Below are 22,508 nucleotides of genomic sequence, written 5' to 3' on the forward strand. Positions count from 1 at the left end.
GCAATACGATGGAATTCAGAACATAGTAAATACAACTCCCAGCTCTAGTTAGCTTCATTAAAACAAATGACTGGAGATGTTGCTATAACCAAAATCACTTAGTTTTGCACACACAACAGCCACTCTGGATCAGCATGCAACTCCAGCAGTTGTTGGAGCTGTTGCTGGGGCTATTGTCACATTTGTTGTTGCTGATGTTGTTGTTGGCATTGTTGATGTAGCAAAAGTTGCTGCTGTCAAAGCTCAAGACCTTTGGATGCATGAGTGCAAATGACTGGGAATGAAAATCCTTGTCCCCACTTTTCTATCCATCATTATTGATGAAATATGTACATCATGCTCAGATTTACTCTACGGTGACTGAGAACCACACCCTTGTAGAACAGAACAATGAAGTATGGCAAATGTAGAGTGTGAGAGGAAACACATATTGAAGCTTTTGACAAAGCAGAAATCATTGTGAATATATGTTAACATAACCAGAGAAAGATAGTCAAAACAACCCAACTCAATAACCTAAACAAAACCTGTATGTATGTTGTGTACAAGACAGTTTTTTTTTGGACCAGCACTATCTGCAGCTCCTGTGCCCTCCTATATACTGGTAACTGCATCCACAGGCCTTGCCCAGGTGACATGCTATATCCACCTTTGTCAGGCAGCCATGGTAACTGTCACTGAAAATTATTTGGATCTCTTACAGGATGCTACACTCAGAATTATCCTTGGGCAGGGATACCAAACCTATCCCCTCTGGAATGAAAATGTAACTTCAGTAGGATGACAAATCTGAGAAGACTGTTTTTCCAAAAATATCTTGTGAAACATTATCTTTATCATTGTTACCTCATGAAATGGTACTAAAATCTTTGACTTGGATGCCTTCATGACTTTCATTCCTCAAACACATAATTCTGTAAACTTAATATCATCCACTATTAAAAGTATGCCTCACTATTCATCTCTAGGTCTGCTTATGCAGCTCACCTTAAAACCCACATCACATTGAGGCTGTCTAAATTTTTCTAGACAAAACCCTTGCGCTTTACTGTCTATGATTATCTGAAGCAGGAACTCTTAGATTACACTGTATGGGGGTTGTAGAGCTTATCACAGTCAGCAGCTTGGCTGTGCCAATTATTACAGTGGAAAAATCAAATGGATATTCTATCAGATGAACTTCAACAGTGGGGAAACAATTCTCCTAAGTAGACTTAACAGACAGGTACCAGGATGTGATAATTAAACTAACAGTGTTGCGAGTGGTGCAGTACAGGCTGTGTCCATTGCAAGATGCTGAAACATCATAGGTAAGTTCATTAATCAGGCTGCTTACAGAATACACTGAAAAAAATAGTAGTTCCACTTTCTGCAACCAGGTGAAAATATGCCGCTGTCAGCAGTCAGAATGTGAAATGTTTCCTGCTTTGACACCAGTATGCTGTTAATTGCTTGAAGATGCGTGTTTATTTAATTTGTGGATTGATTGTTGGTGTAAAGGATTAAGAAGGTTAAGTTTTTTGTGCAAAGCACAATGGCTGTTGAGAAGAAACTGGTGCACTGCTGGTAACAGCAGCATAGAATTGTGGGAATATCACTGACAGAAACGGCTACAAAGAGGCCCAATGTGAATAAATGTGCTAAAGAATATGATCAAGAAATTTGAAGAAACAGGCGAATTAGGTGGTGCAGCAGGGAGAGGGAGAGGGCACATTCCCATTGCAGTTGTTGATGAAGTTACTTTAGCTGTAGTGGATCGTGCAGCATTTGCCTCAAATTCTGCTGCCAGTGCTCAGCCCATTTCATGAGAATTTCTTCCCCCTGGTCAACAATTCAAAAGATTTTGAGGCACATTTTACTCTGGTATCCCTACAAGATTCAGAATGTGCACCATATGAAGCCCCAAGAAAAGCTACAACACTCTGATATTGCCCTTCATTTTTTTTGGTGGACATGAAAATTGATAATGTGTGGTTTGGGAACATCCTTTGGATGGACAAGGCACATTTTACTCTGCATAGTGATGTGAAGGCACAGAATTGTTACATATGGGGTTCTACTCCACCATGAGTTGTGCAGGAAAATCCATTGCACCCATCTTATGTGGCTGTGTGGTGTGGTTTCACAAGATCCTTCATTCTTAGCCCATTTATCTTTGAGGTGATGACAGCGAGTTGGTAAGTCAGGAGACCATATTGAACTCATGTTGTAACTTGTGACTGTGTACTAATAAGTGTACCAGAACCACTGCTATTATGTGTTTGATCATTCCTTCCCTTTTCTTGCACCCACCCTCCTTCTGACTGCTTACAGTGCGATATTTTCATCTGGGGGCAGAAAGTGGACCTATTATTTTTTTCAACATACTTCACAAGCACACCAATTAATGAATGTACCTATGGGGTTTCAGCACCTGTGATGTACACAGCCTGCACTGCAGCACTCAGAGCACTGTCAGTTTAATTATAATTACCTGGTACATTGAGCCCCTGGTAGACACATTTTTGTGGTACATCACTTTAATAAACACATTATTTGGCCACTATGGATACAAGCTGCTACCTGTTGGGTTTAGATGTTTGTCCCCAATTTTTCAATGCTCTTTGGAGCAACTGTGCCAGGATAGTTAAAATAGTTTAAATTGCCTGGACAATATCATTGAGACTGGGAAACCCCAATAGGAGCATCTAAAGAACATACAAATGATTTCACAAGAAACAGGTTTGAAACAAAAATAAATGCAGCATTTTGCACCCCTAAAACAGTCAGTTTAATTCACCTACTAAATCAATTATGACATAAATATGTTACATTCAGAAGATCTAAAGAATAGAACCCCACTTTTCAGATACTGAAGCAAAGCTTTCAAACATCACCGTATCTAGCTATGATGCATCCTAAGACAGATGCCATGAACACACATAGGAATTTCGGTACTAATTTGATAAATATCTTGGTTCTATGTAGATAATTTTTGCATAATGCCACAAACCATAGCAGGGGGCTACAAATTGTGACCCTATGTGTACAGAAAAATATTAGTGACAGAATTGTGCCCACCAGGGCCCTGCATTGTGGACCTTTTTCACTCAGAAGTACCTCACTAATAAGTTGCCCAACAGGCTGACAACAGGTTATCACTACACACTCCTGAAGACCACATATACAGGGCTTTTCACAAAAGGGTCTTTGGATGATAACCAGGATAAGTAATATTACCTATTGGCATGTCATTACTTGGGGTTTTCAGCTGGTTTAGAAAATTTAATGCTCACATTGCAGCCATGCCCTTAAAACCACAAATTTCTCAATTCAGTCTTCACCCCTTCACCTTTGTGGCACACTACATTGATTCTGATTATGCAGAATCATTCCTCAAATCATTGTACCTTCTTGTCATGGAGACACTGTTTAGTTTTCCATATGTGATCAACATGAGACTATACACTACAGCAGATCTGTGATCAAGGCATTATCCAAGATTTTTGCAATTAATGGACCACTGCAGACACTTGTGTCTGGTAATGGACTTCTGTTTATTTGTGAGACCTGATATCATCAGATGAGAGGAACACAGTGACTTATATTATTTATCATAAATTTTGAATCATCTTGATCACAATATTGTAATAATGGCAGTTTAAATTTGTAACAGGTCTCAGTTTGTATCACAACAGTTCAAAAACATTCCAGGACAAAGTAAAATAATCCACTCAAGATTGACTCAGTTTCATCTTCAAACTAATGATGAGGCAGAATGACTTGTCTGCATTATATAAATTTATATGTCTAAAATAATATCCAACTTCATTTCCTCACAATCAGAGTTCATGATATTTTTATGTACTGGGTGATCAAAAAGTCAGTATAAATTTGAAAACTGAATAAATCATGGAATAATGTAGATAGAGAGGTAAAAATTGACACGCATGCTTGGAATGACATTGGGTTTTATTAGAACCAAAAAAATACAAAAGTTCACAAAATGTCTGACAGATGGCGCTTCATCTGATCAGAATAGCAATAACTAGCATAACAAAGTAAGACAAAGCAAAGATGTTGTTCTTCACAGGAAATGCTCAATATGTCCACCACCATTCCTCAACAATAGCTGTAGTCGAGGAATAATGTTGTGAACAGCACTGTAAAGCATGTCCGGAGTTATGGTGAGGCATTGGCATCGGATGTTGTCTTTCAGCATCCCTAGAGATGTCGGTGGATCATGATACACTTGTGACTTCAGGTAACCCCAAAGCCAATAATTGCACAGACTGAGGTCTAGGGACCTGGGAGGCCATGCATGATGAAAGTGGCAGCTGAGCACACGATCATCACCAAACGACGCCATCTGTTGGACATTTTGTGAACTTTGTTTTTGTTTGGTTCTAATAAAACCCCATGTCATTCCAAGCATGTGCGTCAATTTTTACCTCTCTATCTACATTATTCTGTGGTTTATTATGTTTTCAAATTTATACTGACTTTTTGATCACCTGGTACATACATTTGTGCGTTAGCCAGTGACAGAAGCCAAGCAGAGGTCCTTCATAGCTGGTATCCTTTACACTGCTATTCCTGCTACCTATGTCACCATCATGCTGGTACCTACATTGCCTATTACCTTTTCACCTGGCTCAGCAGAATGGTATAGAATCTTTGGGAAGTGCCTAGGGTCGACTGCAGTCACAGTAAATGCCTTAGAAGACAGCCTCGTGCCTACAGGGCTCAGCAGTGTGCACTGTTTGCAATGCCCCACTGTGGTTATATCAACCACCAATTCCTCCATCTCACATCAAGAACATATGAAAGTTGTCTGTACCTTCTTAGCCATCATGAAAATTGTACCACTGACATATGTCAGTACCAGGCTGCCCTGTACCATTACCAACCAGAGGCATACTCTACTTGCACACCACTCATACTAGAATCGACCAACACATTTTCAGGTGTTACCTCATTCATTGCTACTCATTCACATGGTACATGAGACATGGACAATCAGCAGATCCCCTAAGACAATGTCATCAATTTGGCCATCGACCTCCCACATTAAATTAATAGCAATACTGAGATACCATTAGCCCTTACCAATGAAACAAATATCAAGAGAATACTGTCAGTGCACAACAAAGGTCCACACCAGCTGAACAATAATGGGGCTCCATCATCCCTCCCTCACCCACTGAACCAAAGGTATGGGTGCTAATGGCCATACACACCAATGTCATGTGGGCAGAATGCTGTATCACCGGATACTGAATTGGATGTTGAGCCTATGAAAACTGCTCAACTCCAAATGTCATGGGCACACCACTTAGTTGATGCCAATGGTATTGTTTATGATGACTCATACAGTTTCATGGTATGACTAAAATGGAGGTAGTGCAAATCAATTCTTTGCTGGGCAGTATTGCCAGAACATTATGCACACTGCTGGTCTAAATATTCCTCTTTCAGTGACTGGTATTTCCTGCTGGGCTTTGCCTCTGGGTATTATTCAGTGTTATTTTGTCAAGAGTAATCTGTAGTCACATACACACCACTGTAACTGTCACAAGGAACTGTAGGTTATGGAAAGAGTGACTTGCTGTGGCTCTGTTTGTTCTCCATGGCTATGTCTGTGCTATAACTAAGTGATTGTGTATTTATAATATATCTTTGGTTCTTCAAACATGATACTGTTTATTTTTATTTTTTATTTTATAAAAAAATTCATAGGGACAGAGCAACTACAGCACCATACTGATTCCATTCTAGTGCTATGAATTTACATGGCATATATTATATACTGCTAAGTTATATACTGATGATCTTAACGTTGAGCATCTATATCCAACAAGAATATTTTGTTTTCATTTAAAGTAAAATTAAGTTACTCCATTTTAGCTTTACAGTATATAGTTATTTACCTTTTTTTTGTCATTTACATGTATTTTACAGGGACACACTTGTGTCACGTACAGCTCATCTGAAGGATGGTTTAAATAGGTTATTCTGTCTTGTACCATATGAAGTTATTACCATAGAAATTTGGGATTATATTATGCCACACTGGATGGAAGCTATGGTAAATGATGTCCCAGGAAAAGAACTACCAGAATTAAAAATGCTGCTAAGGTAACTTTTTTAACATTTTATTACACATACCATGCTAGAGAGACAAACATCATAGTAAGCTGGATATTTTGGGGATGTACTGCTTGTTAAATATAACTGAAGAAATTTATCATACATTATTTTGAGTAATAAATGACTCCTATGAAAGAGGAATCAAACCAGAAGACTTCACACAATGCAGAACCATTACTATACCTAAGATAGGAAAGGCACCTGACTGCACCAATTATACAAGGTGGTCAGAAACAGTCTGAAAAGCTAGTAATGGTGTTGCAGTGTAGTTGTCCTGAGAAATAATTCTTAAGAAAAGAATTCAATACGTTGTCCTGTTTCTGAGTTAATTAGCATTGAAGTTAGCCACCCAGGCCATTGCATGTGCAAATTCAAGTGGCCTGCCAGAGATTGTGTTGCCAAATTTCTTCTTCGTTTGGTTTCCTGAAACTGAACAAAAGAGCAATACAAAAATTGGACATGGGATACTAGCAAGTCTCAAACCCAAGCCAATGGCTGAGCAGTCTCAGGTGCTGTCATCTACACTAAGAGAACAACAGACACTAATAAATTGTATCTTCAATTTGCATATTCAATGGCCTGATTGGCTAACTTTGATGCTACATAACTCAGAAACAGCACAACATATTCATTTTTTTTCTTAACAGTTATTTATCAGCACAACCTACTCTGCAACACCATTAAAAGCTTTTCAGACTGCTTCTGACCACCTTGTCGAACACTATTGCCTCCAAAACACTCTGCATGAGCATCTACACCTATACTCTGCAAACTACCATGAGGTGCATAGCAGAGGGTATGTCCCATTATACCAGTTATTAAGGTATCTTCACATTCCATTCACATATGGAGCATGGGAAGAATGCTTGTTTGAATGCCTCTGTGCATGCAGTAATTATTGTAATCTTATCCTCACAATCCTTATGTGAGCAATATGTAGGTTTTTTTTGTACATTCCTAGTGTCATAAGTAATGCCACTTCTTGAAACTTCATTAATAGAATTTCTAGGAATAGTTTATGTTTGTCTTCAAAAATTGTCCACTTCAAGTTGGGACAAGTTGGGATGGAAGGGGATGGATGCAAATGCAGTGTGCAGCTTTCATAAATTGATAAAAGGAAAGGTCTGTAAGTATCTGGGAGAAGACCAATTTGGATTTAGAGAAGGCAGAGGAATAAGACAAGCAATTTTGGTCTTGCACATGCTATTGCAGGGAAGGATGGATGTGAATATATGGACTTATTTTACCTTCAATGGCACAGAAAAAACTTTTGACTATGCGAACTGTGAGCAACTCTTTAGATCTATGAAGAAATTAGGGCTTCACTAGAAGGGTAGAAGAATGATTAAACAAATTTATCAGAACCAAAGCACAAAAATAAACATCAATAAGGTAGAGGAAGATGCCAGAATTAGAAAAATAGTTGGATAATGATATCCCCTATCTTTGTATAAGGAGTGTTGAAAAGAAAGGTTACAAAACATTCTAACAACCAGATCAATTGAAATTTGCATATCCTATTTCGTGATAATGTAGTGAGACATCTAGTGATGCAAATGTAGTGTCTAGTATAGTTGTGTACATTCATGGGCTCATGGGACAGATGAAAAATAGGAATTGTATGATCTGTCTGTTTGACGTCTCAGTGCATGTGAGGACATCATGGCATTCACATCGCAAAATTCAATGACTGAGGATCAGTGAGGTGTTATCCAATTTCTGACTGTGGAAGAAGTTAAACCAACAAATATTCATCACCAGATGATGGTTGTATACTGGGGAGACTATGCGTCTGACAAGTCAGTGAGAGAGTGGAGTGCCCATCTTCATGAAGGCAAGGAGTGTCTGAGCGATGACTTGAGACCAAGTCATGCAAGCATGGTAACCACGGCTGAACTCATCAATAAGGTGAATGACTTGGTGAGAAGTGATCAGCGTGTCACAATGCTAGTGCTGACAGTGATAGTGGGGACCAGTGTTGGAACAAAGTGGTCAATTATGTATGACAAAAAGGGTTCACTGAAGATGTGCACACAGTGGGTTCCAAAGAAGCTCAGTAAACCACAAAAGGAACTGCATATGGCAATAGCACTGTAACACCTGTTCTGGTATCATGAAGACGTGCATTACTGAAGCAGATTGTCACTGGTGATGGGAGCTGTGTAATCACTGTAAGCTAGATACAAAGCAGAACAGCATGCGATGGAAGCATGCATCATCACCTCCCCCTAAAAAATTCAAAGCTGTGCCCTCAGCAGGCAAGGTGATGCTCACCATCTTTTTCAACACCCGATGTCCAATATTCATTGAATTCCTTGAGCATGGAAATACCATTAACAGTGATGTATATTGTGAGACACTCCATGGTCTACAAATGTCCATCAAGAGCAAACAGCCTGGGCTGTTCATGGAGGGAGTCCACAATAATGTGTGTCCACAGATCTCCAAGGTCACATAAAGTGTAATGGGCCAAGTTCAAGTGGGAGCAGCTTAAGCATCACACTCCACAGCCTGGAAATGTCACCCTGTGTGTTTGGTCTACTATAAAAACATCTTGAAGTGAAGGAATTCGACTCAGATGACAAACTGAAGGATACAGAAGAAGACTGGCTCCTGTAACAGCCACATGAATTCTGTGAACATGTAATCCTTCATCTTATGAAACAGTGGGATAGCTGCGATCAGACTTTGGTGATCAATTTTGTATAAAGACTTCAAATACACCCACAGTGTTTTTCATCCCTTTTGTTTTGAACACCTCCTCATACTCATTGAGGAAGCTACTCATATCATGAAGGAAAGGGAATAAAATTCAGTGGTGGAAGGATACATTGTATTAGATTTGGTGATGACATCATAATAGTTTCAGAGTCCAAAAAAGACATGAATGGAATGCTGTACATCCTACCAGATACTCTTAAATTAATTGACCAAATGGAAAATGAAAGTAATGGTAGTACAAAAAATATGTAAGAAGTTCAAACCAATTGAAAATTGATGAGATCAGAACTAATCAGGTGAAACAACAGTTATCTCGGTAGTGTACTGACAGAGGACAATAGGTCCTTAATGGAAGTGGAGAGAAGGACTGCATTGGTGAAATAGGCATTTATGAGTAAGAAAACATTTTAACCAGTAAAAACATGAATAAAGACTCACAAAGTCCTTTGAAAAATCATCTGTATGAAGTACACTGCTATATGGGAGTGAAAGTAGAACTCTGAGTAAACTGGAAAGGAACTGACTTGAAGTTGCTGAAATATGGATATGGTGGAAAATGACAACAATTAGCTGAATGGAAAGAAAAACCAACCTAGAAGTCTTAAGGGAAGTCAATGAGGAGAGTAAATTATTCAAGGAGATAGTAAAGAGAGAAATAAAATTTGCTGGACATGTCACACAATACTTCAGTCAATAACATTCTTGAAGGGAAAGTGTTAGGAAAGAAAGTAAGAGGATGGGCTATAAAGAAGTATTTGGAAGACATGGACAAGAGGATAGGCTGTGACAATTACATGGCACTGAAATGAATGGCCAATGATAGAAGAGAATGGCTGCATCAGCAAGGCATTAGCCTTTATAATATGTATGTATGTACAGATATCTGCTGTTCAAAATATTAGGACACAATGAGAAATACTATCAGAAAACTAACAAGTGCATTTGTATCCTCATTTATCAATTATTACAATGAGTTACACATAAACATGTGACCTGGGTAAACCACATTAATCTATGTCACTCTCCTAACTATAGAGTAATTTTCCTAAAATTACTCTATAACCTACATTCAGTTGCTTAAATGAACGAATCTTGACCTAGTGATTCTGTCATCTGGATCCTGCATGGACACTAGATCTTGAAAGCATTATTCTACTACTACCTTCATTTGGGAAACTATTGTCAGCATTCTCAAATGAAAGCCATCTCACTTTCACTGCAGACTGTAGATCTGCACTATGGGAACATGCTTCGTGTAAGTGAATGCTGGTGACAGCGTGCTTTGGATGTGTAAATACTAGTGGTAACATATTACACTGCTGCAGTTAAGTGATGCACACACTTTCCTTCAGCAGATGCCATGCGCATCTGTAACATGTATCTAGATGTAATGCACACTGCTCTAGTATGATGCACCCAACAAGTATTTTCAAGAAATCAGCAGGTCAGAGTCTTATGAGCCTGCTGAGTACCATATGAGAACATCAGATGTCAAGTAGCAGCATTACTATAACTGGCTAATGCATTAGACTAAACATCTTCATGTACTATATTTGAATATCATCACTATCTTTTTCCAAATTTCTAATCTTCTACCAAACTCTTGTATCAATACAATGAATCACATTTCTTCAGAAAGAAACAATAATAATAATGACAGTGACTCTGAAACATCTGTCATGGAGTGTAATAAGGAACCAAGGTGATATGAACATTTAATTATCAATACATTCATGCACACATTACAAATATGGTGTATGTTTATAGCTAAATCTACATCTACATCCATGTCTATAATCTAGTAACCACCTTGAGGTGCATGGCAGGGTGTAGATCCCATTGTACCGGTTATTAGGGTTTCTTCCTGTTCCATTCACGTATGTCGTGCAAGAAAAATGATTGTGTGAATGCCTTTGTGCATATAGTAACTATTCTAATCTTTTCTTCATGATTCCTGTGAGAGTGATAAGTAGGGGGTTGTAGTATATTCCTAGAGTAATCATTTAAAACTGGTTCTTGAGACTTTGTTAATAGACTTTCTCAGGATAGTTTATACCAGTCTTCAAGAGTCTTGCAGTTCAGTCCCTTCAGTATCTCTGTGACACTCTTCCACAGATTAACTGGTCACACAAGTGATTTTTAAGCAATCTCCTTTGGTGGTTGAGTGCAAATCTATGAATAAACTGAAGTCTACCACCTGCTTCACTCACAACTGAGTATATGTGATCATTCCATTTCATATCCCTAAAAAATGTTACATCCAGGTATTTGTATGATTTGGCCAATTCAAATAGCGACTCATTGATATTATAGTCATAGGGTACTAGGTTTTTTCATTTTGTGAAGTGCAAAATTTTATATTTCTGAACATTTAAAGCAAATTGGCAATTTCTCACCACTTTGAAATCTTATCAAGATCTGACTGAATATTTATGCAGCTACTTTCAGTTATTACTTCATTATACATAACTGCATAATCTGCAAAAAGCCTGATTTTGCTATTAATATTGTCTGCAAGGTCAGTTATATACAACATGAACAGCAAGGGTCCCAACACACTTCCCTGGGGCACATTCAAATTTACTTCTACATCTGATAATGACAAGTTGCGTCCTCCCTACAAAAAGTTTTTCAATCCAGTCAAAAATTTCAGTTGGTACCCCATATGATCATACTTTTGACAATAAGCATAAGTGTTGTACTGAGTCAAATACTTTTCAGAAATAAAGAAATACAGCATCTACCTGATTACCTTGATCTGAAGCTTTCAGTATGTCATGTGAGAAAAGTGTGAGTTGGGTTTCACATGATTGATGTTTTCGAAATCCATGCTGGTTGGCATTGAGGGGGTCATTCTGTTCTAAATACCTCATTATGTTTGAGCTCAGAATATGTTCTAAGACTCTGCAACAAGTCAGTGTCAAATATATTGGACAGTAGTTTTGTGGATCACTTCTACTACCATATTTACTCGAATCTAAGCCACACTCGAATCTAAGCCGCACCTGAAAAATGAGACTCGAAATAAAGGAAAAAAAATTTCCCGAATCTAAGCCGCACCTGAAATTTGAGACTCGAAATTCAAGGGGAGAGAAAAGTTTTAGGCCGCACCTCCAAATCGAAACGAAGTTGGTCCATTGTAATATGAGACACAATTTAGGTCGAATGAATGACGATACAGCTACAGTAGTTTGGTTCATGTCGTAAGCTTAGCAGTTAAGCTTTACCAGGTAGCCATTGCTATGTGTCAGGCACTCCGTCCGTATTTATATGGGCACCCTTCCTTTTTCACGTGCTTCGTCTGGTTTGAATCGATAGCTTATTTTGCTTTGATCTGATAAATGCCGTTTTCTTTGTTATAGGTGTTTGCGTCACTCTTAAGCTGAAAATGCATTACTGCACTGTGTCATGCATTGTTTGTCGCATTCTGATAGTGCGTGTTTACGGCCTGTCGCGGCACGCGGCATGGCTTGCTTTTGTACGCGCTACCGCCGCGTGCAATTAAAAAAAAAGAGAGGAATCGTCTCATTAGCGAAACAATGGCAAGAGACTGCTATTTGTTGTTACTTACACTGCTGCTTTCTTTGATAATGATCAACAAGAATCAAATAATAGACTGCGTATGATAGAACATGTTCTGAACGAGATTTAGGCGAAAATTTTTCTCCGTTTGAAAATCTTTGCGGCCGCTTCTTTATTACATCAAATTCTGCACAGAAATTAGAGTCATCTTAGATTTAAAAATCTAGTCACTTGCCATGCTTCATTTCTGACTGTAAGAATAATACGAATATAAACATGACACGATACGTATATTCTTCCGCGTTTGCTGTTGTCTCACTCTAGTTTCGTAGTTTATTAGGCAGACAGGATTTAAATGAGATAGCAGCAAACACGAAAGAATACATGGCAAAATGTTTATATTCATATTATTCTTATGGTGAAGAGAATACTGTATGTGATTCATATTTCATCAGGTTCCTATTAGCAACCATCTCTTCTCACAGATTGGAAAAAATTCAGAACGTAGAGTTAGCCATATTGACAAACATCCCAAACAGTCTTGCCAGTCAGATTTTCGTAATACACTGAAATTGTGCTACATTCGAAAATGAACAATACGGAATTTGTATTTACTTCGTTGGATAATGTATTAAAATGCAGTGGTCGAAACTCGTGGCAGAGAAAATAAGCTCGTCTTCCACTTGTTTTTTTTAAATTTATTTACTGACGCAGAGGTTTTGGCACCAGTATTTATCTTTGTGCCTACAACGCATGCCTGCGTAGCGCTACATATCTTCGACGGCAGAAGTTAGTTGTGGCGGCACGTACCAACATTTTTCATAACTTCCGCTTGCTTTGCACTCGATTCTAAGCCGCAGGCAGTTTTTTGGATTACGAAAACTGGAAAAAAAGTGCGGCTTAGATTCGAGTAAATACGGTACCCTTCTCGTAGACAGGTGTGACCTGTGCCTTTTTGCAATAACTGGGCACAGTTCTTTGTTTGACAGATCTATGATAGATTACAGCTATAAGAGTGGCTAATCAGCACAAATTCAGCATATAATCTCACAGGGACTCCATTGGGTCATGGAGACTTGTTCACTTTTAACGAATGTTCCTCAACACCACTGACACTAATAGTTATTTCATTTACCTTTTCAGTGCTATGAAGATTAAATTGGAGGAATTCTCCTGTGTTTTCCTTTGTAAAGGAACATTTAAAAATGGAGTTAAGCATTTAAGCCTTTGCTTTGCTACCCTCAATTTCAGTTCCTGTCTCACTCACTAGGGACTGCACACTAACTTTCGTACCACTAACAGCCTTTACATATAACCAGACTTTCTTTGGATTCTGTGCAAGATCACTTGACAAACAGATCAAGACAAGATCATTAAAAGCAGGTATAGCATCATATGACTACATCCTGATATGCACTTAAATGTACTGATAAACTACTCTTTTTCCCACAGCTTCATCCTCATGTTCATTTGACACTTATACTGAACACACCTCCTCGTCCTCCTCCTCCTCCTTTCTGCACCCACCTCTTTCTAACTCTGTCCATCCAACTCATCCTCCTATTTCTATCTGTCTATCTCCTCCTCCCAACTTTCTCTGTCTTTTCATCTCCTCCTCCCCCTCTCTTTGTCTATTTTATTGACCCACTCTCCCTGACTATGTCTTCCTTTGACAAGCCAACACTGTTCCCACACAATCAATATACTTGTTGTACTGGGCATCCTATGTGCCAGGGGCTGGAAAAGAAAATGTTTTTGCTTCACACACACACACACACACACACACACACACACACACACACACACACACACACATATCTGTGTGTGTGTGTGTGTATGTTGTGTTGTGTGTGTGTGTGTGTGTGTGTGTGTGTGTGTGTGTGTGTGTGTGTGTGTGTGAGGCAAAAACATTTTCTTTTCCAGCCCCTGGCACATAGGATGCCCAGTACAACAGTGTGTGTGTGTGTGTGTGTGTGTGTGTGTGTGTGTGTGTATGTGGGTGTGTGTGTTCATTTCATAATGATTTCTTGTTAAACCTTGCATCATATGTGCCACTACAATTATCATCACTATTGTTCCTTTCTGAAGAAACATGAATTGTTGTATTAACAAGGTGTTTCATCTAATGGTAGAAAAAAAGTGAGTGGAGAGACTTTAACACCATGGGCAAATTTTTTGTCTGCAACATTGACCGGCTGGGCTAATGTCACAAGTTGATGGTTGATGCTCTTGTATGATACTCAACAGGCTCATAAGGCTTTGATCTCAATTTCTTTCAAACATTTGAGAACAGCATTGTACTACAGCATCATTTCTTCCATCTCAGTATGTACTACAACTGTGCAAAAATGAGCAAAGTCAGTAACCCTTTAGGTGTACGTGTCCCTTGCGAGACTGATGTGTGCCGATTGTACTGTGATGCAGAAAGTCATCAAAACATACTGTTCAAACTGATGATAAATGAATAATTAGATGACTGTGCTCACTACCTCAGCCAAATGTCTTTCAGCTCCTAATATAGACAAGTGTTTGAATCACAAATAGTGTGAATTCCTGGACATATTTTTATTGGAGTTGTTTTTCTTGTTTCAGTGAATACTACAATCCCTCAAAATAACTGCTGTTTTTTGTTTCAACACCCTGTATAAAAAATTCTTAAATTAGAGACTGATTTTGAACAATGTATGAAACAATAACGCCCCTCCCATGAACTACGGACCTCACCATTGGTGGGGAGGTTTGTCTGCCTCAGCAATACAGGTAGCCGTACCATAGGTGCAAACACAATGGAGGGGTATATGTTGAGAGGCCAGACAAACATGTGGTTCCTGAAGAGAGGCAGCAGCCTTTTCAGTTGTTGCAGGTGCAACAGTCTGGATGATTAACTGATCTGGCCTTGTAACATTAACCAAAATGGCTTTGCTGTGCTGGTACTGCGAACAGCTGAAAGCAAGGGGAAACTACAGCTGTAATTTTTTCTGAGGGCATGCAGCTTTACTGTATGGTTAAATGGTGATGGCATCCTCTTGCGTAAAATATTCTGGAAATGAAATAGTGCCCCATTCGGAACTCCACGTGGGGCTACTCAGGAGGACGTCATTATCAGGAGAAACAAAACTGGTTATCTATGGTTAAAAAAATTTAAAAAGGGAAATGGCTAGGTTAAAGTTAGATATAGTGGGAATTAGTGAAGTTCAGTGGCTGGAGGAGCAAGGCTTCTGGTCAGGTGAATACAGGGTTATAAATACAAAATCAAATAGGGATAATGCAGGAGTATGTTTAATAATGAATAAAAAAATAGGAGCATGGGTAAGCTACTACAAACAGCATAGTGGTTGTGTTATTGTAGCCAAGACAGACATGAAGCCCATGCTTACCACAGTAGTACAGGTTTATATGCAAACTAGCTCTACAGATGATGAAGAGATTGAAGAAATGTATGATGAGATGAAAGAAATTATTCAGAGAGCGAAGGGAGCAAAAAATTAATAGTCATTGGGGACTGGAATTCAATAGTAGGAAAAGGAAAAAAAGAGAAAGTAGTAGGGCTATGGAATGGGGTTAAGGAATGAAAGAGGAAGCTGCCTGGTAGAATTTTGCATAGAGCATAACTTAATCATAGATAACACTTGGTTCAAGAATCATGAAGGAACATTGTATACATGGAAAAGGCCCGGAGACAGTGGAACGTTCCAGATTGATTATATAATGGTAAGACAGAGATTTAGGAACCACGTTTTAAATTGTAAGACATTTCCAGGCTCAGATGTGGACTCTGACCACAATCTATTGGTTATGAACTTTAGATTAAAACTGAAGAAACTGCAAAAAGGTGGGAATTTAAGGAGATGGGACCTGGATAAAATGAAAGAAGCAGAGGATGTAGAGAGTTCTAGAGAGAGCATTAGGGAAAAATTGACAAGAATGGGGGTAAGAAATACACTAGAAGAAGAATGGGTAGCTTTGAGAGATAAATAGTGAAGGCAACAGAGGATCAAGTAGGTAAAAAGATGAAGGCTAATAGAAATCCTTGAGATACAGAAGAGATATTGAATTTAATTGACGAAATGAGAAAATATAAAAATGCAGTAAAGGAAGCAGGAAAAAAGGAATACAAACATCTCAGAAATGAGATCAATAGGAAGTGCAAAATGGCTAAGCAGGGACAAATTTAAGGATGTAGAGGCATATATCACTAGCGGTAAGATGGATACTGCCTACAGGAAAATTAAAGAGACACTTGAAAGTGTATCAAGAGCTCAGATGGAAAACCAGTTCTAAGCAAAGAAGGGAAAGCAGAAAGATGAAAGGAGTGTATAGAGGTGATTGTATGCTTTCTCGGTGTATACAGCTGGCGAAGAATTCTCATGCTTCCAGCCACCCGGATGGAAGCCCGAGAAACCTTCGCCGAGTGTATAGAGGGTCTATACATAGGTGATGTACTGAAGGGCAATATTATGGAAATGGAAGAGGATGTAGATGAAGATGAAATGGGAGATACGATACTGAGTGAAGAGTTTGACAGAGCACTGAAAGACCTAAGTCGAAACAAGGCCCCCCGGATTAGACAACATTCCATTAGAATTACTGATAGCCTTGGGAGAGCAAGCACTGACAAAGCTATACCATCTGGCAAGGAAGATGTATGAGACAGCTGAAATACCCTCAGACTGCAAGGATAATATAATAATTCCAATCCCAAAGAAAGCAGGTGTTGACAGATGTGAAAATTACTGAACTACCAATTTAATACATCCCAACTACAAAATACTAACATGGGACTCTTTACAGATGAATGGAAGAACTGATAGAAGCTGACCTCATGGAAGATCAGTTTCAATTCCATAGAAATGTTGGAACACATGAGGCAATACTGACCCTATGACTTATCTTAGAAGATAGATTAAGAAAAGGCAAACCTATGTTTCTACCATTTGTAGACTTAGAGAAAGCTTCTGACAATGTTGACTGGAATACTCTTTCAAATTCTGAAGGTGGCAGGGGTCATATACAGGGAGTGAAAGGCTATTTACCATCTGTACAGAAGCCAAACGGCAGTCATAAGAGTCAAGGGGCATGAAAGGGAAGCAGTGGTTGGGAAGGGAGTGAGACAGAGTTGTAGCCTATCCCCAATGTTATTCAATCTGTATATTGAGCAAGCAGTAAAGGAAACAAAAGAAAAATTTGGAGTAGGAATTAAAATCCATGGAGAAGAAATAAAAACTTTGAGGTTTTCCAATGACATTGTAATTGTCAGAGACAGCAAATGACCTGGAAGAGCAGTTGAATGGAATGGACAGTTTTCGAAAGGAGGGTGTAAGATAATCAAATTAAATCAAGTGATGTGAGGGAATTAGATTAGGAAATGAGACACTTAAAGTTGTACATGAGTTTTGCTATCTGGGGAGCAAAATAACTGGTGATGGTCAAAGTAGAGAGTGTATAAAATGTAGATTGGCAATGGCAAGGAAAGCATTTCTGAAGAAGAGAAATTAGTTAACACCAAGTATAGATTTAAGTGTGAGGAAGTCTTTTCTCAAAGTATTTGTATGGAGTGTAGCCATGTACAGAAGTGAAACATCGAGGATAAATAGTTTAGACAAGAAGAGAATAGAAGCTTTCAAATTGTGGTGCTACAGAAGAATGCTGAAGATTATATGAGTGGATCACATAACTAATGAGGAGCTACTGAATAGAATTGGGAAGAAAGGGAATTTGTGGCACAACTTGACTAGAAGAAAGGATCGATTGATAGGACATGTTCTGAGGCATCAAGGGATCACCAATTTTGTATTGGATGGCAGCAGGGAGGGTAAAAATCATAGAGGGAGACCAAGACATGAATACACTAAGCAGATTCAGAAGGATGTAGGTTGCACTAGGTACTTGGAGATGAAGATGCTTGCACAGGATAGAGTAGCACAGAGAGCTGCATCGAACCAGTCTCTGGACTGAAGACCACAACAACAACAACATGAAACAATAAGTAACTTATACAAATATATTAATGCTAGCATTCAGATTAATTAAGTCAGAAACATAAACAATAAGTTACATGCTACAACATCTGATGTGTTTAATTTACATGAAAAAATTACATTTACATCATTATTTTCATTTTCAGCAAAATGCTGGATGCTGATATGAGTCCTCTGGGATTTGATACTAAGAAATTATACCGATTTGTATCAGTTAGATTTAAGAAAACATCAACTCAGGTTCAAGAGCAAGCATTGAACTGGCTGCAGGTAATTATTTTTCATTGGTATTATGTGCAAAATATATTTGAATAATTTTATTTGTAATGTTTTCTGTCTTACAATTCAGGTTCTAACAATGCTAGAAATTGTGATACCTCTGCATCTTCTGTTCTCAATGTTTTCTGATGGAGTAAGGGTCATGAAGGGAGGAACTAAAGAAGAATCTGACAAACAGATGAAATCATACAAAAATGGAGATACAGGCCGTCACAGTAGCATTTGTAAGTTGTAGCCAGAGATAAACTTAAACACTTATTACATCTTTAATAAATGCCTCTTTTCAGTATCAATATTTTTATATTAAACATGATTATCAAGCTGTGTACTTTCTATGTAATTAGTGGGCTGTATATTTTGTTTTTAAAATTTCTGCATAAATTTTTCTGTGACTTTGAGTGGTTGCTGCATCTTTTAAGTTCTGTACCTTGTCTGTGAAAACATGGACTTTGATGTGGTGTGGTGGCTTGAATGCCTCAATAATATTGGCAATCATACAGGAGGTTATACCACATTGGTTGAGGGTGGGGGGCTATCTGCAGAGAGACCAGACTAAGCTATAGTTCCTAAAGAGTTGTGTTAGCAACAATCTGGATGGCTGACTGATTTGACCTTGTAACATTAATACATGCAGCCTTGCTATGTTGGTACTGTGAATGGATAAAATCAAGGAAAACTACAGCCATTATATTTACCAAGGACATACAGCTCATTAGGAGAAACACATCTAGCATTCTACAGATCAGAGCATAAACTATGAGATAAGAGAAACTTTCAGATAGTTAAGGGAGACAAAATGTAATTGTGGTTGGAGACTGGAACTTGATAGTAGGAAAATTAAGAGAAGAAAAGTAATTGGAGTAGATGTACTGGAGGAAAAGAATGAAAGGAGAAGCTGCTGAGTAGAATTTTACACTGAGCATAATTTAATCACTGCAAAAATTTGGTCTAAAAATCATGAAAGAAACTTCTATATGTGAAGGGACCTGAAGACACCAGTATGTTTCAGACAAATTATGTAGTGGTAAGACAAAGATTTTGAAATGAGATTATGACCTGTGAAACATTTACAGGGATAGATGTGGACTCAGGCCATAATTTATTAGTAACAAGCTGCATATTAAAACTGATGATATTGCAAAATTGGTTAGAATTAAAAGAGATGGGAACTGGATAACTTGAAAGAACCACTAGTTATTGAGATATTGAAAGGGAGCAGTAGGCAACAACTGATTGAAACAGGGGAAAGAATACAATAGAAGATAATTGGATGGCTTTGAGAGATGAATTTGTGAAGACTGCAGAACATAAAATAAGCAATATGGTAATTCCCAGGGCAAATCCTTGGATAACACCTGAGATACTGAGTTTGATTGACAAAAGCAGGAAAATGTATTACAGATAACTAAAAACTAATATTGACAGAAAGCATTAAATTTCATAGGCATATATGTCTATGCTACCTATAGCAAAACTTAAGACATCTTTGGTGAAAAGAGAAGCAACTGTATGAATATCAACAGCTCAAATGCAAGACCAGTACTATGAAAGGGAAGAAGAAGAAAAAGAAGAAGAGGAAGAAGAAGACAGAGATGAAATGGGAGATATGACACCACAAGAAGAATTTTACAGAGCACTGAAAGAAGCACTGTTGGAGAAGACATGATTGCCTCAGAATTATTAAGATCCTTGAGAGAACGTATCATGACAAAACTATTTCACATAGCATGAAGGCAAAATACCCTGCCCAGCTTCAGTACAGCCACCAGCCAGCTTGTGGTGCAAACTCTGTCTCACTGCACATGCATGACTTAAACCACTGCACTCGACAAAACATAATCACAACATGCAAATATAACTTGACATGTTACAATACCTCCATTCAACTCACTGTCATTTAGTGAACAAGATAAGTTAAGAAGCACCAAACTTGATTAGACCCACCAGAAGAGACTTATAAAATTTTGACTAATGAGAATATGTACAAATAAGAGTGTAACTTTTTGTGTATTGGCAAGGTCAGCATATGCAGTGCATTCTTGTCATCTTAAAACTAACACACGTAAATTATGCTTGTGTAACACTTCATAAATTAATGAAATGTCAGGTTCTCACACCAAAACTTACATAATACATAAAAATTAATCTAAACTTGAATGTGTCTGTTTTTGTATGATAATGTAACTTTTGTATGCAAAAATAACACATTTTAATAAATGGACACTGCATTAAATTTGAGACTCAGTATCTGTACTCCAAATGAGCTTATAAAACACACAAAACAATGAATTTAACAAATATGTTGACACAATGTGCCCTTTTCAGGTCTTAAAATAATCTTTAGTGGTACTCTGCAGCTTGCTCACAATTGACAACTTACATAACATGATCAAAGCACTTCACAAATTTGAATCATTTGAGGTTACAAACAACTTGCTGTGATAGGCAGTCATGTGATTCTTCTTGCAATAGTGAATGTCGTAGTGGAACCAATGTTGCTGCTTGCCAGCCAGACCATATTCTATCATAGAAACAATTGAAACCCAGTGAGACATTTGATCAAATAATCCAACTGTGTCCCCCATAGATGAGGCTACTAAAAACCACCTTTGGCAGGCCAAACCCATACAACACAAAATTCATTGTGAGAAAGTAGCAGATAGTTGTGCCAAAAACAAAACACTTGGCTGCAATTTTTTTATTTCAAAGCTGTGAGCTGTCTCTGTACTATGATAGAACACCAACCACAACAATGCACACATAAGAAACTTCATTTCACTTGAAACAGTACCTATGAAATGTAAACATATGACTGAAACAACATATCAGCTCTCTTTTAACATAAATACAATAAAGCAGAACTAACTATTGCACAATAAACTGTCAAGGTAAATTAAAAACCACCTCTGCACACCAAAATTAATCAGAAAATTAATTATGTGAAATTTACACACACTGAATGAACAGATAAAAACTTAACACTTCCCCCGCCACCGAAAATTGCAGTCCACAGATGAACAACATCAATATCCACCACACAAACATACCATAGGCTGTTGCTCGTTACTGGATATACAATATCATTCCATTACATTTCTGTCGGACCCTTGATGTCCATCTTCTACTTAATCTCATTATTTATTTTTATTTATTTATTTATTTATTGTTCCGTGGGACCAAATTAAGGAGAAGTCTCCATGGTCATGGAACGAGTCAATACATGAAATTATAACACAATATTAGAAACAGATAAAATGAAATATAAAAAAACATATTCAGGTGACAATTCGTAAGTTTAAATAAAGAAAATCAACACTGTAACACTGGAATTTGCTTAATTTTTTAGCTCTTCCAGGAGCTCCTCAACAGAATAGAAGGAGTGAGCCATAAGGAAACTCTTCAGTTTAGACTTAAAAGAGTTTGGGCTACTGCTAAGATTTTTGAGTTCTTGTGGTAGCTTATTGAAAATGGATGCAGCAGAATACTGCACTCCTTTCTGCACAAGAGTCAAGGAAGTGCATTCCACATGCAGATTGGATTTCTGCCTAGTATTAACTGAGTGAAAGCTGCTAACTCTTGGGAATAGGCTAATATTGCTAACAAAAAATGACATTAAAGAAAATATATACTGTGAGGGCAATGTCAGAATTCCCAGACTATTGAATAGGGGTCGACAAGAGGTTCTCGAACTTACACCACATATAGTTCGAACAGCCTGTTTTTGAGCCAAAAATACCCTTTTTGAATCAGAAGAATTACCCCAAAAAATAATACCATACGACATTAGCGTATGAAAATATGCGAAGCAGACTACTTTTCAGGTTGAAGTATCACTTATTTCTGATACTGTTCTAATGGTAAATAAAGCAGCATTTAGTT

At 38.0% G+C, this 22,508-nt stretch overlaps 1 protein-coding gene across 1 annotated transcript in view; it reads left to right on the forward strand.

Annotated features, from left to right (window-relative positions):
• The window catches only part of LOC126183377 (protein unc-79 homolog), an 852,060-nt gene that overhangs the window by 188,064 nt on the left and 641,488 nt on the right, over positions 1–22,508 (forward strand). The window contains 3 exon segments of the mRNA XM_049925310.1: positions 5,941–6,117; positions 18,497–18,620; positions 18,700–18,838. Coding sequence (XP_049781267.1) covers positions 5,941–6,117; positions 18,497–18,620; positions 18,700–18,838 — 440 coding nt within the window.

This window comes from Schistocerca cancellata, chromosome 4 (assembly GCF_023864275.1).
Source record: "Schistocerca cancellata isolate TAMUIC-IGC-003103 chromosome 4, iqSchCanc2.1, whole genome shotgun sequence".
NCBI classification, from domain to species: Eukaryota; Metazoa; Arthropoda; class Insecta; order Orthoptera; family Acrididae; genus Schistocerca; species Schistocerca cancellata.